Genomic DNA, 15,770 nt, shown 5'->3' with positions numbered 1-15,770 from the left:
ATTATTTCATGTTTATCAAGTCATCCATCTGTTGCTGTGCAGATGGATGGTCAGCTGGCTGAAAGACGACTATGCAATATTTCCCAACTTCTAGGAAAAATGCATGTCGCTGTTTGGAGACATTTGCATTCTTAAACATGAAGTGTTGCGTGCTTTTAAGGAAACCAAAAACTACAGAGCTCAGAGCAGAGCGTCTTTAAAGCAGGAGGCTAGCTACCTGAGCAGACAGCCTGAATAATTTATATTAAGCTTGTTAGACTGTTACTCTATGAAGGGAAGAAAGGTTAAAAACTTATTATATTCTGCACAAAATGCTCATTTACTAGAGAACAAATACTTAATTGAGAGGCAGTTTAATCAAACCTTTAAACCTTAAAATGTATTCATTTTTAGCAGCATGTTTCTTTTGAATGCAAATATTTTTTTGGGAAAATTCCAACGTCAATGACTTAGGTACTTTACTGAAGATCAATCACCAAAATACTACTGAAAACATACAAAAAGCTGAATAAAAATTGTATGGTTTAAGAAATACTTTTGTAATTTTTGACATTTTTATGATGTGAGTAAATACTGCTTATTTTCCATTACTTTTTATTTTATTTTATGAAATTAGCCAGTCTCATTTCATACCAGAAACAAACGTCTCAAGTCAAATAAAAATAATTTTCAATTTTAAATCTGCCAGGGGTATGAATGATTTGCAGGTTAGGTGTGTATCAAGATCAAAGCAACTAAAATAATTGCTTTTCAGTTTAAAATAAAGTAAATAATATCCAATTGTATACATCTGTTTGAAGTGGTAATACTGTGAAACCTGTAGCTTGCGCTATGACGTTAGAACCTCACACCAGCCCATGCCCAATCACTACGAATGGTCAATCGAATCAACAACAAAAAAAGCAAGTCAGTCTCTCTTTGCTCCATTTAGTGGCATCTTGCATAAACATTTTAATATAAAGATGTTCAGACTATTCTGCCGAAACTGATTTAATTAGTGCAGATTATTCTGTCTGGTGAAATAAATAAGCCCTTCCCTTTCTGCCCACTATTTGGCTAAACATCTGTTAAAAAGTATATGGTCGCTAGCATTCAAAACTAATTGACAGTCTACAGAAAAGGGAAAATGAAATAAAACAAAACGCACTAAAAAGACATACGACGATCTTAAAGCTACAGACAGAGTTTGCATAATGCTTCTAGCATAAACATTACAAGCGTACATTCCACAACGATGCTTGTGCTGCGACTGTGGGGATATTAAAATTTCTCTGTGGCTTTCTTAAAAAATAATTTTGATTATTTGCCACGCCTGGTGTCCAGCAAGGATCATCTCCATCTTTGGATGTCAAAAAAAGAAAAAAAACAAAAAAGAAAAACTCCATCAAGAGTTTGCAGGTGGCTGATGCAGCCATCAAATATAAAGAAGTCACAAAAAAGAAAACAGGCAACTGATCTGAAATAGCTTTCATGATTAATTACATACAGTACATCTGCCACCATTATCTTCAATATCTGACATTTTCTCTCTATAATAATCTGATTTTTTTTTTTACATTTATATAAAATATTTAAAAAAAAAAATACAAAACTTAAATGATACTGTTTATAGCTTGGACTCATCCATCTATGTGTGGTCCGTTCAAGATGTTTCTTTTGGTCAATTCCTTTTAAAATTTAACATCAGCTTTCCTTAAAATGTGTTGGACACTTTTGTCAATACTTTGTCTTAACATAGCAAAGCAACATAAACAGATCATGGAATAGGTATGTGTGTTTGATAGACATATCTGTACCCAGCCGTAATGACAAGTCACATCAGTCTATGGCTCACAAAGTGGCAAAAATGGAGAGAGCTGATCCAGAGAGAGATCAATCAGCGTCCCCGGTTTCTCTTTGTTCAAACCTGAAAGGCTGGCGGAGAAGATTGGCCCGTGCCATTACAAAGATAAAACAAGTACCAGACAAGCCATTTCCTGGAGTCCACAGCAGAAGAACAGTTCCTCAGAGGCGTTCAGTCATGAATAATATCCAGCTACGGTTAAGAGGCAAGTGCAAGATGTGACTTTTGTTTTTTTTATCCCCCATCCTCGTCACAGATCACTCGGGACTGTCGTCACTCAAACCGATATCTCGTACGTGGTCCCTCCAACGCCGGTTACCTTCTTCACCCCACCCACCGGTTTGGATGTGGTGTGATTGGCCAAGGCTGGGCGAGAGGTGGATCTGATTGGACGTTCATTCAGAGGCGAAGGTTGAAGAGAGAAAACAGAAAGAAAGAGGTGAGAAGCTTGGCTTATGAATTCACAAAACATTCAAACAGCAAATGTTGCTCCACCAAACCACTTATAATGCACGTGATGATCAAAAATGCCTTGCAAAAGTATTTAAACCCCTTGAAAACCACAAACTTTAATGTATTTTAGTGAGATTTTAAGTAACAGACCAACATGTATTCATGTACTTTCAGTCTGTTTCCTGTAAATAAAAATAAAAAGGTCGAACCCTATAATCTAATTCGTAAATACAGCCCACCTGTGTGTAATTTAAACTCATAAAATCAGCTCTTCAGTTTGTTAGAGGACATTAAATAGCAAACAGCAGTCAAGTCAGGGAGACATTTAAAGTCAGGTTATGTTACTAAATGATATTCCTACTGGGGCTGGGAGAAACGACTTAAAAATAAATTCTGATTTGATAATCAGAGATGCAGCCAAGATGGCTCACAGTAAATCTGGGAATCATGCAGCAGTAAAGCTTTTCTCAGGCTTGGAGAGGGAAGATGATTAGAGGTGATGGGAAGTCTGATGGAGATAAATGAGACGGGCCGACATTCACTTTCCAGTAGGACAACCACCGTAAACATAGCCAGAGCTACAATGTTTGGATTAAAATATTTTTGTGTGTTAGAATGGCTCAGTCAAAACCCAAAAATAGAGTAAAACGACGATTTGTTGCAAGGCTTAAAAATGAATGCTTAGAGAAACTCAAATTTGAGATGTTTTTATCAGGCGGAAAGGACAGAAATAATCCAACATATCTGCAGCGAAAGGTGGTTCTACAAAATATTGACTCAAAGTTGGTAAAAACAGATGCATGCCACACTTTTCAGATTTTTATTTGTAAAAAAAAAATGTTGGAAACCATGCGTCGATTTTCTAACACTTCACAGTTGTACACGGCTTTGTGATGGTCTATCAGTTAGAATCCTGATAAAATACACTGAAGTTGTAACATGATCAAGTGTGAGAACGTTCAAGGCGTGTGAGGTCTTTTGCAAGGCACGGCGTACTTTGTGAGTAAAGACAACAGAATGTCCCAATGGACCACAGGACAGGAAAAGAAACCAGTAGAACAACATGCTGTGAGATCAACATAATATACTGGCATGCTTCAAATATCAAACTGCAGATTCCAACTACTGAAAGAAAATCACGTTTCCGAAAACACACCCAATCAGCTACAGCAATTACGCACTGAATGTAAACTATGTAGGAGGAGAAGGAAGACTCACACAGATCAGGAAGGAAGAGACAGGCTGACACAAACCAGGAAAGAAAAACAGTAGAGAAAGGAGAAGAGTGGCAGGCTGACGACTCTGATGACGGATCACTACTCACTGTGGAGCCTGTTGCCCTCCTCCAACTCCTCCCCCCCCCAGCACAGCGCCCGCCCCCGCAGGCCGGGGCTTGTGCTGAGACCCCGTCTCCCCTATGTGAACCGGGGACTTGGTGAGGGAGAGGCCGCGAGGCGGTGGAGATACAGGGGGGTCTAGTGAGCGAGCCCCGGGGGAAGAGGACGAGGAGGAAGGGTTGCGGGGGATTCGGGAAGTCAGGTCCTGGTTGTGATGGAGCAGGTGGCGGGCTTCAGGAGCCCCGGGGGAGGAGGACGGGGGTGGGCTGACAGCACGCAGGTAGGCCCTATGGGGGGAGGAGAAAGTGGTAGAGCTCTGGAACAGCTGCCCCTCCCTCTGCTGAGCGATCTGAGCTGAGAGGAAGGGCGACGTGTAGCCCTGCAGCGGGCCGCCGGGCGGCGCCACCCCGGGCCGCCCGCCTCCCGCCGTCGACAGGAAGGGAACGTGAGGCTTCTGTGGCGACAGCTCATGGGCGGCGGACTCAAACTCCGGGCTCTCGGATGGCGTCAGGAGGCTGTCGTAGGACAGGCTGCCATTCCGAGGCGTCTGATTGGCTAGGCTTTTGTAGCTGGTGTCTGTGGTGCCCTCCGATTGGAGCGTGGCCAGCGGGTTATGAACAGTCTGAGCCGAGCGCAGGCTGGACGAGCGCGAGCCGCCCGTGGACAGAACCAGCGAAGATGGGTAGGAGGTGTAGGAGCGCCCAGCCAGGGAGTAACCCGACACGCCCCCTGACACCACACCAGCCATCCCTCCGGGGCCCCCAGGGCCCTCACCCCTGTCCCCTCCCCCTCTGCGCACCCCTACACCTCTTCCCACCACTGTGGCCCCGTCCAGGCTGCTGGGCTCCGAGCGGTAGCTAGGCTGGCGACTGGACTGAAGGATGGAGGGCGACGGGGAGTCAAGACTCTCCCCGCGGGTCATCTGAGGAGAGGAGAGAGAGGAGAGGAGGAGAAAAAGACCACAGGCAGAGAGGGAGAGAGGCGAGGAAGAGATGACAGGGGGCAGAATGATGAAAATTTCCATCTAAGCTCAGAAAGAATAAAGAAAGTACAGGTGCATCTCAATAAATTCAAAGATCAGGTAATTTCAGTAATTTGACCAAAACATGCATTTCAGGGTAATTATGTGCATGATTTCTGATCATTTTGATTTTGGTGGCTCACAGCTAGCCTGGTCATTGCCTTCCTACAAAATTCAAATCTCACTTCACTGCTCCGTCTGGATTTCTCCCATTAAAGGGGATTCCCTCCAGTAGAATGTTTGACTGGACCAATCAGCGAAGGAGATTTGTGAATGATTTTATGCGCCGCTTTAGAACTGAAGTTTATCTGTAGTTTTAGCGATGGCAGCGGAGGAAGTGAAAGACGCCGTTCCGTCCATGTTGGCCACGCTTCCAAATATTGAATTAACGTCGACAGCCGCCTGGTTCGGATCAGCACTTCTCTCTCCGCAGTGGAGGATGGTTGCTTACAGTGCAGGCAATTTCTGCAAGCATCAAACTGCAACATTAAATGCGTCTTGGACAAACGTTTGCCATCGATCATTTCTCTATAGAAATGTTAGATTATGGTTCATATAGTCATAGGGAAGACTGGTGACTTGACAGCGGTCCAACAGACTCTGCACAGTAGGTGTAAACCACAAAACAGTGTGGCTGAAAAAATTGCTATATCCAAGACATTGATGGAAAGTTGAGTGGAAGAACCAAGTGTGGTTTAAAAATTGTGATAACAGCAGCGTGGGGAAGATTGTAAATCAAAGGTAAGTAAATAATTTAAGGTGTAGACGGGAACTGGAGTCGCTTCTTAAGAAGCCACACCCACAGCCGCCGTTTTCAGGAATTGAACTACAACTGCTGCAATTCCTGGACTAAGACATGTGTGGGCCTGTCGCACAACAACAAATTTTGCAACAACAAATTAATCGTCCCAGAAATGATTGCGATAAAATCGTGTTGAGACCATTTTCAAGTCAGGGTAATTTGTTCAAAATGAGCTCTGACAAAGCGGAATTACATATGATAAACTGAACTTTAAGGAGTTAATTAGCTGAAAGCCATAATCATCAAAATGAACAAAAATGATCACTGTGTGTAACAAAAATATAAGCGGCAATTTAAAAAAAAAAAAAAATTAATTACAACAGGAGTTAAACTTTTAATAATATAACTTATTGAGATGTACCTGCAAAGAGGCTTTGCTCAGATTGTAAAAAGACAAAAGAGTGGTGGGGAGCATTGGATGCTTAACTGGTGCTCTACTCCATCATCACACTACTGAAGTAGAAACATTGACTGGTTTGAGACTCTGTGTGCAAACACATAAATGGAAATGCAAATACATATGAAAGACGAACTGCACATTCCAGTCAATGCAGTCTGAAGGGAGAGGGTAGATCCAGTCAAACACACACAGACAGCCAGGGGGATACACACACACACACACACGCACGCACACACACACCGAGACTTACTGCTCAACCGATGGCCACTGATCAATTTCAAGTAAAAACAAAAAGAAGGGCATTTATTTTACAAATGAAAGCAGAAGGCGGACACAACTGCCTCCACACCACTTGACACTTAAACAGGACGGCGCGTTTTCTGCTCTACTGGTTTCCTTCTCATGCAACCAGCTGAAAACTGGAAAATTAGCTTTCTGTCAAATTTTAATATGTTTGTTTCTATTTAAAAGACCGTATCAAGAACTTCCCCCCCCCTTAGTTTCCTTCCCAGCATATAGTTGCAGTACTTACATGGCATGCTGTGAATAACCTACGTCACGGCTTTGAGTTTTTAAATGTACCTTGTTTGGATGTGTGACACCAGTGTGATTCCTCCCTGGGCTGCTGTAGGCTGGTCGGTACTTGTACATCGACGGCGTAGGTGGAGCCTCTGACAACAAGCTGCTCGCTGCAACACAAGGAAGCAAAAGTGACGCTTAAAGGCGCTGCAGGAAAGATCAGAAAACACCTAAAGAATCTTTGTTAACTCTTCCTTTTACACACATCAGGTGATTTATATCTCTCTACTTATTCCCTCTTATGTACTTTCAGGGCCAGAGTCACGGCAAACAATTTCAGTGCACTTAACATTAGCTGTGCAGGTGAGGTTTCAGGTGGTATTCCTCTACATTCCTCCATGCTAAGCAGAAAAAAAGAAAAGAAATTCCCCCAAATGTCTGAAGGGAATTTGCCTCCAACCTTCTGTGTCGGCACGGGGCAGACCAGGGTAACGAAAATCCGGCTTCGGAGGAGGTGGAGGCTCTATGTCAGCTGACTGGCTCTCCATCTGATCCAGACTGCTCTTAGACTGGAGGAAACACAGTTAGTTGTTAGAGGCACATAAACTGATAAGAGAAGTGGGTAAAAAAAAACAGTGATGAGGCTTCTGAACATATAAACTCCTGGTCTAGAAGATTTTAAGATTTCTGGTTAGACATTTTAAGATTTCTCTTTAAAATGTCTGTCAAGTCATGTCTGACTGATATTTGCTTTCACTAAAATGGGAGGGAAAAAAAAAAAAAACATCAAGTGTTTTTCAAACACAAAATGTAAGAGCAGCAGGCCTGCCTGCTTACAGAGTGATTTTCTGTCTCATAAAAACACATCTTAATAAATATTAGCTGTGCGTTTAGGAAAGCCAACGCGAGCATGACTCACCCTGCTGCTGTGTCGGTCATTCTGGATCCCGTTGTCCAGAACCTTAGCTTCTAACTGAGCCTCAGTAAGAGACGGTCTAAGAAACGGTGGTTGTACTTCCACTGTCTGACGGTTCCACCACCGGCCCATGTACCTATAACACACACACAGATATTTAAGCATCATTTATTAGAAATTATGCAGCAAAAAGTGTTCACAGCCAATTCCCACACTCATATTCCAGAAGCTAAACACAGTTGAAAACAAAAAGAAAACGGATGCAGAAAATGGAAGAGCAAATACGAGGAAGAGTGCCGACCTTGGCGCCAGCGGGCTGCAGAGGACATGTGAAATATTCCTCCAGCAACCCTTGGTGAAAGGGTTAACACCTCCTCTGAACTTCCCCGTCACCTGCAGCGGGAGAGAAACACATGTGCCTGCTCAAATGGGTTTCAAATGTTTGAAGGAAAAAAAGTAGGCAGGGAGAGGAAAAGATGCGCACTAGGCACTTCCTTGTACCTGTTCATTAGTGGTCCTACCGCGGGCCACCAACACTACGTGGAACCCAGTCAGGCCAGCAACTGGGACAAAAAACAGGCCAGCAACACACATCACAGCCATACTGGTAAAAAGGGTTAAGGAGATTTTTAGAAATGCAGAGAAATGAACCAAAAAGAAGAAGAAAGTACGTGAAAAGTAATTAAAGTAGTCTCATTCTGCACTTTTATGGCTTCAAAATCCCCACTTAAAGGATACGTAACAGCAGCGTGCGGCGTGTCGAGCTGCTGGCGGTGATGCAGGACGTAAACCAAGCCGAAGCCAAACACGTCCATGATGTGGGTGGTTAAAGACAGCAAAAACAGGAAGAAATAGCGATAATTCCTTCGGCCAATACAGTTGTTCACCCAGGGACAATGGTGGTCAAAATCCTGGGAGGGGGGGAAAAAAAAAGATACAATTCAAAGTAAATATACAGCTTAGAAGGAAGGAGGACACAAAACAAGGGCAATTATGAAATTATAGACATGCTCAGCCTCCACTTCTCACATCGACTATCAAGAACATGACAGATACCTGGAGTTTCTGAAAACCAGCAGTGAAATGGGGATTTAATATCAAAATTAATACACAAATTACTTTGAAGGACATATATGCAACGCCTTGAGAAAGTACCTCCATCCTTTCATGTTTTGTGTTTTGTTGGGAGTGGTTTGTGAATGGTTGTTTTAACTGCGTCTCTGTGTTGCTAGTGACCTGTCCAGGGTGAACCAACCTCACCTTTCACCCACTGACTGCTGGAGACAGGCAGCACTTCCACCAACCAGACAATAATAAACGGTTGTAGACAATGGATGAATTTTCTTGGGATTTTATGTTGTTTTTTTAAACAACCACAAAAATCTAAAAAGTGTGGCATATTTTATATTAGGTCCCTCTGATTCTGATACACCTAAATAAAACCCACTTGCCTTCAAATGTCACCTAACGCAAAATGCAGACGGGAGTGATCAGCTTTGATCACAGCAAATATCTACAAAGCATTCACTCAAAGGGACCGAATATTTATGCAGGCCCAAATTGTTTGCAGTTTTTTCTTCTTCCACAATAATGGACAACTTTGCATTCTGTACTTCTTTAAGGAATTAAGTGTGTGAGGCAGCTTGACTAAAGAGAAAGAGATAAGCAACAAATGCCAAATTTAAAAGTGAAACCAAAAGTGCAATCTTATTTAAAGAGCCAAAAAATTTCCATAAGTTGGGTGAATGTCTTTATGTGAACTTGCACGTGTTGGTGTGCGTGCGTACCTCCACACAGTTGTCACAGACAGAGCAGTGTGAGCAGCGGGGCGGGCGGTAGAAGCGGCAGGTCGAGCACCACTTCATTCGCACCTGGATGCTTCGGATCTCAACCGTCTTATAGAGAGGAGCACGGAAATCGTCCTCTTTGTCCTCGTCTTCCTCAGCTGCAAACGCGAAACATGCAAAACAAACTGTAAGCACAGCATTTGTTTAAATGAAGGCGTGCTGCTCAGCAGGACGACGTCTAAAACTGAAAGCACAGAGGCCGCTGAAGACCAGAACTCCGGCTCCACATCATGCTGCTCCAGTGAGTCACAGCAACATTTGCAATGACTTATGTTGTGCATCATGCTCTGAAAGCATTGCAGCATTTGCATGTGTGCACACACTGGCTGCCACATCCTTACCTCTGGGGAAGACTCCAGGATCCATGAATGTAGCCATGCAAAAGTTGGCAAGTGTGAAAAGGAAGATTACAGCGATGTAGATGGGTATTACACCGGAGATGTACTCCGATAACCATGGGCACCTGGAGAAGACATTCAGGAGAAAGAAAAAAAAAAAAGGAACGTTGCTCAGATATATTCAGATTTCTAGATTGTCATAATGAGACAGAAAATGCTCTTTTCACAGCCCAACAGCACCTGATGAGGAGTCTTTGAGAAAGGCAATTAAACTCCCAAACACCTCCACTAAGACTGCAGAGGGACTAAATTTATACCGCATGCAGAGCTCAGAGGTGTGACGGTGTGAAACCGTGGGAGTGTCGATGAACAGATGGCTATAGTGGTCTGTCAATTCTCTCTCTGAATAAATGAAAGTTACAACCCACAAAAACAGCAACTTTTAATTCTACATGATGTGTTTCGGATACAGGGGCATCTTAACGAAGGAGTATCTTTGAAAATTTATTTGAGTAATTCAATACAGAAACTAAAAGTCATACAGGGATTCATTAAACAGCGTTATATTTCAATCATTTATTTTAATTTAGCCCAGAAAACTAAATTAAAAGCCAAAAATTATTATTTTTAATTCAGAATATTATGCTATGATCAATTATAGCTTACACAGTCACAGGGAAGACTTGACTAAACAGATGTTCTGCCACATAAAGTCATTGCTGCAGACATAGAGCAGTAACCAATCATATAAAGGGAAAGTTGAGTGATGCGGTAGGGAAAACAGAAGGGATAAATAGAGCAATGCAAGGACTGTGAAGTAAGACAGACTCAAGAGTTCAAGGGAGATTAAAAAGGTGTGGATTGTGGCTGCAGCGAGTGATTCAAGAGCCAAAACACAGTTAAATGCAGGACACAGCGTACAACTACTCTCTCCTCGTGTTTGAAACTCCTAAATGAGGAAAAACTGCCAGAAGACTTGTATGTGGGTTAAAGAAAAAAAAAAAAGCCTCAACTGCTATTCAGTGGTCCAAACTCCTCTTTACAGATCAAAATAAATTTTGCATTTCAACATCCCAGAGTTTGGAGGAAAAGTTGAGAGGCATGAATCCACAATGTTTGAGGTTCAGTGGGAAGTTTCCACAGTCAGAGATAATTTGTGGAGTCCCACAATGTGCTGGTGTCGGTCCACCGTGTTTTATTAAGTCAAAAACCAGCGCAGCATCTCACTGGATGTGTCAGAGCACTTCATGCTTCCCTCAGCTGCAAAGCTTTATGAAGGACTTGACAATTACCAACCCCACTAACACTGACATGGCAAATGAGCTGAATGTCGTCTTTAAATCAACACTTCAGCAGAGGAACCGGTCCATCCAAAGGGAGGCCTGACCAAGAATGGAGTGCAAATACCAGCACATATTGGTTTCCATAAACTTTTAGCCATATTCTTAGAAATCGAAAGAAATAAAAGCTTGAAAAATATCATCCTATGATGTAATTAATCTGTACAGCAGGAGTATTATGTTGTGATTTGAATTGCTAAATAAATTCACTTCAAAATGATACTTTAATATACTGAAAAGTTATCCACGTACTTGTACTTCGATATTTAATGCATTACTACCAGGCCTGTCACAATAATCAATAAATCAATTAATCACATGATAAATTAAAACAAACTCAATAATTTCCATTGGCATGATGTATCGTTTCTCTTTTTTTCCCTCTTTCTACCAAAAACTAGATGATAAAAATCTTCAGTTTGGTGCTTTGGGCTCAACTAGACCATTTTTTGAAGGACGATTTACAAAGACTTCAAAATTCATTTAATTTTTTTGTTTTGTTAATTTATTTTGGACACTTAAAATGTCTTTCAGTTCCAGTGTTAAATGTTCATTAGAATTTAAAGTTTACTGATTTTTTTTAGAATGTGCTCTGGCATTATTATTTTTGCCAATACCATTACATTACTTAAAAATGGTCTCAAAACAACAATATTATTGTTTATCTCAATAACTTCTGGAGCAATTTTTCATCCAGCAAAATTTGTTATTGTGACAGGCCTACTTAACATAAACCTGTAAAGAGATTAATCTTTTTTAAAATCACAACAGTTTTTATATGTATAAATAAATAAATAAATACTCACGTGAAGCAAAAGAAGAGGGTCGTGGACCCAACCAGGAAAGTTATGGCTGCAGACACCGGCACATATCGGCTGGGGCGAAACGGACGGGGAGGAGCAGAAGCTGGGCCCCCTACCCCTCCCCCAACCACCCCACCACTGAAACTGGGCATCAGCAACGGAGAGAGGGGAGGAAGAAGAGAGGGAGGTAGATATCGACTGTCTACCTACTGTAAAGGGGAGGTTACAGGTCAAAATGATGACGTAGGTGTTTAAGAGGCGGGGCCATGGCTACAACTCTATGCAAAGCAGAAATTGAGTGGAGACATGAGGGATTCTCCGTGTGCACACTTCCAATGTCTCCTGGCTGAGATATAAAACCGTTTTCAAAACAGCAACACGCACGACTTGGATGTGCGCAGCTTCTTGTCGATAATTAATTTGAATGCATACATTTAATTTCTATACAAGAGCAAAATAATACAAAAATATATGTATGCAATTCATAAATATTACTGAGTATGGCTTTAATGCATCTGTATTTGGTGCAATAACGCAACAATATAAACACTGCTGTGCATATATGAAAATAGGGCAAGAACTCAAGCACAAAACCAAAACCGGTGCAGTGTTTTGTTAAAATTGTGTCGCTGTGCTTGAGTTTTGATTATTAGAGGATAACAGTATAAAAAGAAAACAAAATGAAAAGAGGTAGTCCATCAGACAGAGAGCAGAAGCACGTGGAGGAGAACAAATAGAGAGGATTGAGCACAGCAGCTGCTGATGACTTCTTCCCAAGAGAGCTTATTTAGGCACTGGGTGGGTGGAAGAAACTGAGGATGGCGGCAGGAGGGACACTTCTGGCATTTCAAACTCAGTCAGGAGGAAGAACCAGCTGAAACAAATCCACTTTTAAGCCAGGTGTGGGAAGCTTAAAAAAAAAATGTCCAGGTGTTTTTTTGTTTTTATTTAAGTTGTCAAAAAAAATTGTTAACCAGTTAATGTCCTTGTGTTTAAAGGCTTTTAAAAAGGTAAAAAAAAAAAAAAAAAAAATCATCCAAGAGCCTGTTTCAGTTTTCACTTGGTCTGTTGATACAATGACAGAATCAACTCATTCCATAAAGAAGCCCAATGGAGCTCAGCAAGGTGCCACTGTGCTTGCTTTGGGATGGGTGTAGCAGGGACCTTTCCCACCTCCAGCTTCTCTGCAGAACGCTCTCCTCTCTCATTCTGCATCCCTTAAGGAAAGTCACACACAGCTTGGGCGTCATGTAGATGGACACATGCCAGCCCTCTTCTTTTCATTGGTTCCAGCTCCTTCTTCATGCCCTAGCGCTGTGGATTTACTGCTGGAGGTACCTGAGGCAACATGAATGCACAACATTAGAAAACTATCAACATGTAAGTACAAAAAGCAAAACACTAATTATCCAAATAATTACAGCTCTGGCAAATAGTAAATTAGCTGATGCTGTTTGCTGGCAGGATTGCACAAAAACTGCTTGACTTGCATTCCTGAATTTATGTTTTGGAGTCGTTTTCCAATTTGAAAAACAGCAGAAATATTTTTCTTTACCTTGTTTCATCACTGAGGACCTGTACCGTTAACTATTAGAGGGACTACTGAAACTATCCAATATGAGTATGAAATACAAATAACTGACTATTAAACTCTATAGTATGCTAGGAATGGACAGTGGTTCGCAAAGTATTCAGGTCCCTCAAACTTATCCACTTTTTGTCACATTACAGCCACAAACGTTTATGAGTTCATGTGACAGAAAAACCCAAAGAAGTGCATATTTGTGTTGTGTAAACTGGATACATAGCTCCAATACTTTTACTCATAAAAATATGAAAAGGGTGTCATGAATTCTTATTCATCCCCATTTACTCCTTATCCCTAATTAAAACACAACACAAATACATTTAGAAGTTATCTTGTCAGTACATCTAAGTCCACTTATGAGTTATTTAAAATCAGTAAAAATTGAGCTATTCTGTGAAGGAACACAGCAAGAAGGGAATCTTTAACAACGTTTAGTTGTCTCCACACAAAGTTGGCCTTTATGGACGAGTGATGAGATGAAAACACTTGCTGAAAAAAAAAAACCCATAAGATGTCTACAAAACTCATCTCTGGTCAGGTGAGATCACAACTACAACTTTCTGGCAGGGATCCGACACAGTGCATGGAAAAGAAAAAATAACAGTTTCTTATTAATGCAACTTTGTTTTGGTCCAGTCTCAAAATAGTCCCTCAAAATAATAATAATAATAAAAAACATTATGTGAAAAAAATGTGCTTAAGTTAAAGGGGTATTAGCACTTTTACACAGTGCCATGCAATCTAGCAAAGTTGATTTAGTTGTAGGGAAAGATTGGTTTCACTCTGATTTCACAATAGTCTGACTGACACAAATTACTACTCCAGTACTTTTCACCATTCCTCAGAAAGTTGTTAAACTGCCGGCTGTCCGCCAGCTGTTAACGTCAGTGCCCTCAGGCGGCAAAAGGAAAACACCTCCCGATACTGGAAATGCAAAACACCCCTATGACACACACACATATATCATGCTCATTTATTTCATATCCAGAAGAAAAACTTGTCCGTGTTGTGTGAGCCAACCGCAAACAGATCCGCTGCTAACGGTGTAATCTGATAGTCTGATAGACACACCCCTCTGTCCAACAATCATCTGTACTTGGTGGTAATAAGGAGCTGGAGCCGCGACACCGTCTCTTGTTGTTAATCATCTCATCTGACCCACAACAAATCCCCCCCGACCCAGACTATAATGGATGTTAATCCTAAAATCTCCGTGTCGAGCTTTGTCGGTCATGTCACTACTACAGCCTGCTCCATTAAGTGGCCGATTGAGTCCAGTTTTTTTGTTTTTTTTTCCCCCAAACCGAAACCAGTTTCTGGTGTTTTGTTTGAAACTGGACAGAAGATGTTTAAAACGTATGAAACAATGAGGCAGAACAAGACGTGAAAAGGAGGAAGGCCAGGCGAGCGTAAGGATTCAGTGAAGTCAACTAACGTTACCCATAATCTGCTCCCAGCGGAGATTCTCGTAAAAAAAAAAAAAAAAAAAACACACAAATACTACTCCTTTGAACAATCCCTGTTTTGGGTTTCATTTCAAGTGAGTAATAACAACAGTAATATAAACATCACAATTACTCACAGGCTCTTTTTACCCAACCTCGAAAGTTTTTTGCGACACTGCTCTGTCTTTTACCACAGCTACTGAAGTGAGCTAGCGTCAGTTCTCTGACTAGCTTCACGGCGAGAAGCTTTCATTGAAGATTCGAGGGGCAAATATAGAGACTTTTACCCGAACAGTCGCTAAAGACAACAGCTAAAGACGTACCCTAATGTCGACGTGTAGAGTTGTCTTCCCTGTGGTGTGTGTGGGTCGTTTTAGTCCTCCTTGAGTTAGCCACAAGCAAACTACTTAGCCGCTTTCTAGGCCGACATCGGAATCCAGGAACTGGCCTGTCGTTTCCCAGGTTGGACGAACAGCCAATCAGCAGCAGAGGGGGCGTGGCCTCCAGGAAAAGCGACAGCATACGTTTCTACTAGTAAAGAAATAACTATATGGAGAGCCATTTTTCATGTATCCCTTTATCCATTTTGGCTGAAATGGCTCTCCATAAAACACAGGGTAAAACTAAACCTGTAAAACCTGCCCAACTTCAAAGAAACAGTATGAATCTAAACATCTACTAAAACTCATGTTAATAGCATTATATGTTTTATTCATAATGTATTCCTAATATATTTTTTAGAATAATTTAGAGAAACAGCAAAATTTTACATTTATTTTTTTTTATAATGTAGTACTGAAGATTTTTTTTTTTTAGTTTTCAAAATTTACATTTTTCTAAGAACAAACATAGTTTTAGAACAATTTAGAGAAACAGTAAAAAAAAAAAAATAACAACCCTGAAACCCTAAAACTATGAGGATAAACTTGCTTTTCATATTTTCAAAGCTTAATACCAAACTGCTCCTCCAGTATGTCCTGACTTTTATGGAAAGTGAAAAGTGTCAAATGATAATACAAAAACAAATTTGGTGCCTAGGTTAGAAAACGTATGCACGAAACAACAGTTTCTCTGTTTTTCCACATGTAGTATTGTTTAATGTGCTGTCCTTGATTAAA

At 41.2% G+C, this 15,770-nt stretch overlaps 1 protein-coding gene and 1 long non-coding RNA gene across 3 annotated transcripts; both read right to left on the bottom strand.

The window, feature by feature from the left end:
* Positions 1-2,071: 2,071 nt before the first annotated feature.
* Positions 2,072-12,438, bottom strand: zdhhc5b (zDHHC palmitoyltransferase 5b). 2 transcript variants are annotated; one of them, XM_015015774.1, is made up of 11 exons: positions 11,623-12,438; positions 9,480-9,601; positions 9,079-9,236; positions 8,030-8,202; positions 7,793-7,895; positions 7,593-7,684; positions 7,295-7,427; positions 6,836-6,944; positions 6,439-6,545; positions 3,621-4,555; positions 2,072-2,226 (listed from the first exon to the last, which is right to left on the bottom strand). In XM_015015774.1, exons 1-11 carry the CDS (start codon positions 11,769-11,771, stop codon positions 2,121-2,123), a joined length of 2,187 nt encoding a protein of 728 aa, XP_014871260.1. In that variant the 5' UTR covers positions 11,772-12,438; the 3' UTR covers positions 2,072-2,120. The 2 variants fall into 2 exon arrangements, 1 of the variants encoding a protein (XP_014871260.1); XR_001421881.1 differs by having other exon boundaries at positions 2,139-2,226; positions 3,515-4,555.
* Positions 12,439-12,566: 128 nt separating this feature from the next.
* LOC106935347 (uncharacterized) lies at positions 12,567-15,123 on the bottom strand. The gene is made up of 2 exons (XR_001421882.1): positions 14,976-15,123; positions 12,567-12,957 (listed from the first exon to the last, which is right to left on the bottom strand). It is a non-coding gene; the product is annotated as an uncharacterized LOC106935347 (long non-coding RNA).
* Between the last annotated feature and the right edge of the window lie 647 nt (positions 15,124-15,770).

This window comes from Poecilia latipinna, unplaced genomic scaffold, assembly GCF_001443285.1.
Source record: "Poecilia latipinna isolate Pla-1442-1.1 unplaced genomic scaffold, P_latipinna-1.0 Scaffold1951, whole genome shotgun sequence".
NCBI classification, from domain to species: Eukaryota; Metazoa; Chordata; class Actinopteri; order Cyprinodontiformes; family Poeciliidae; genus Poecilia; species Poecilia latipinna.
Note: the sequence above shows the minus strand (reverse complement) of the source record. Positions and strands in the feature narration are given on the sequence as shown.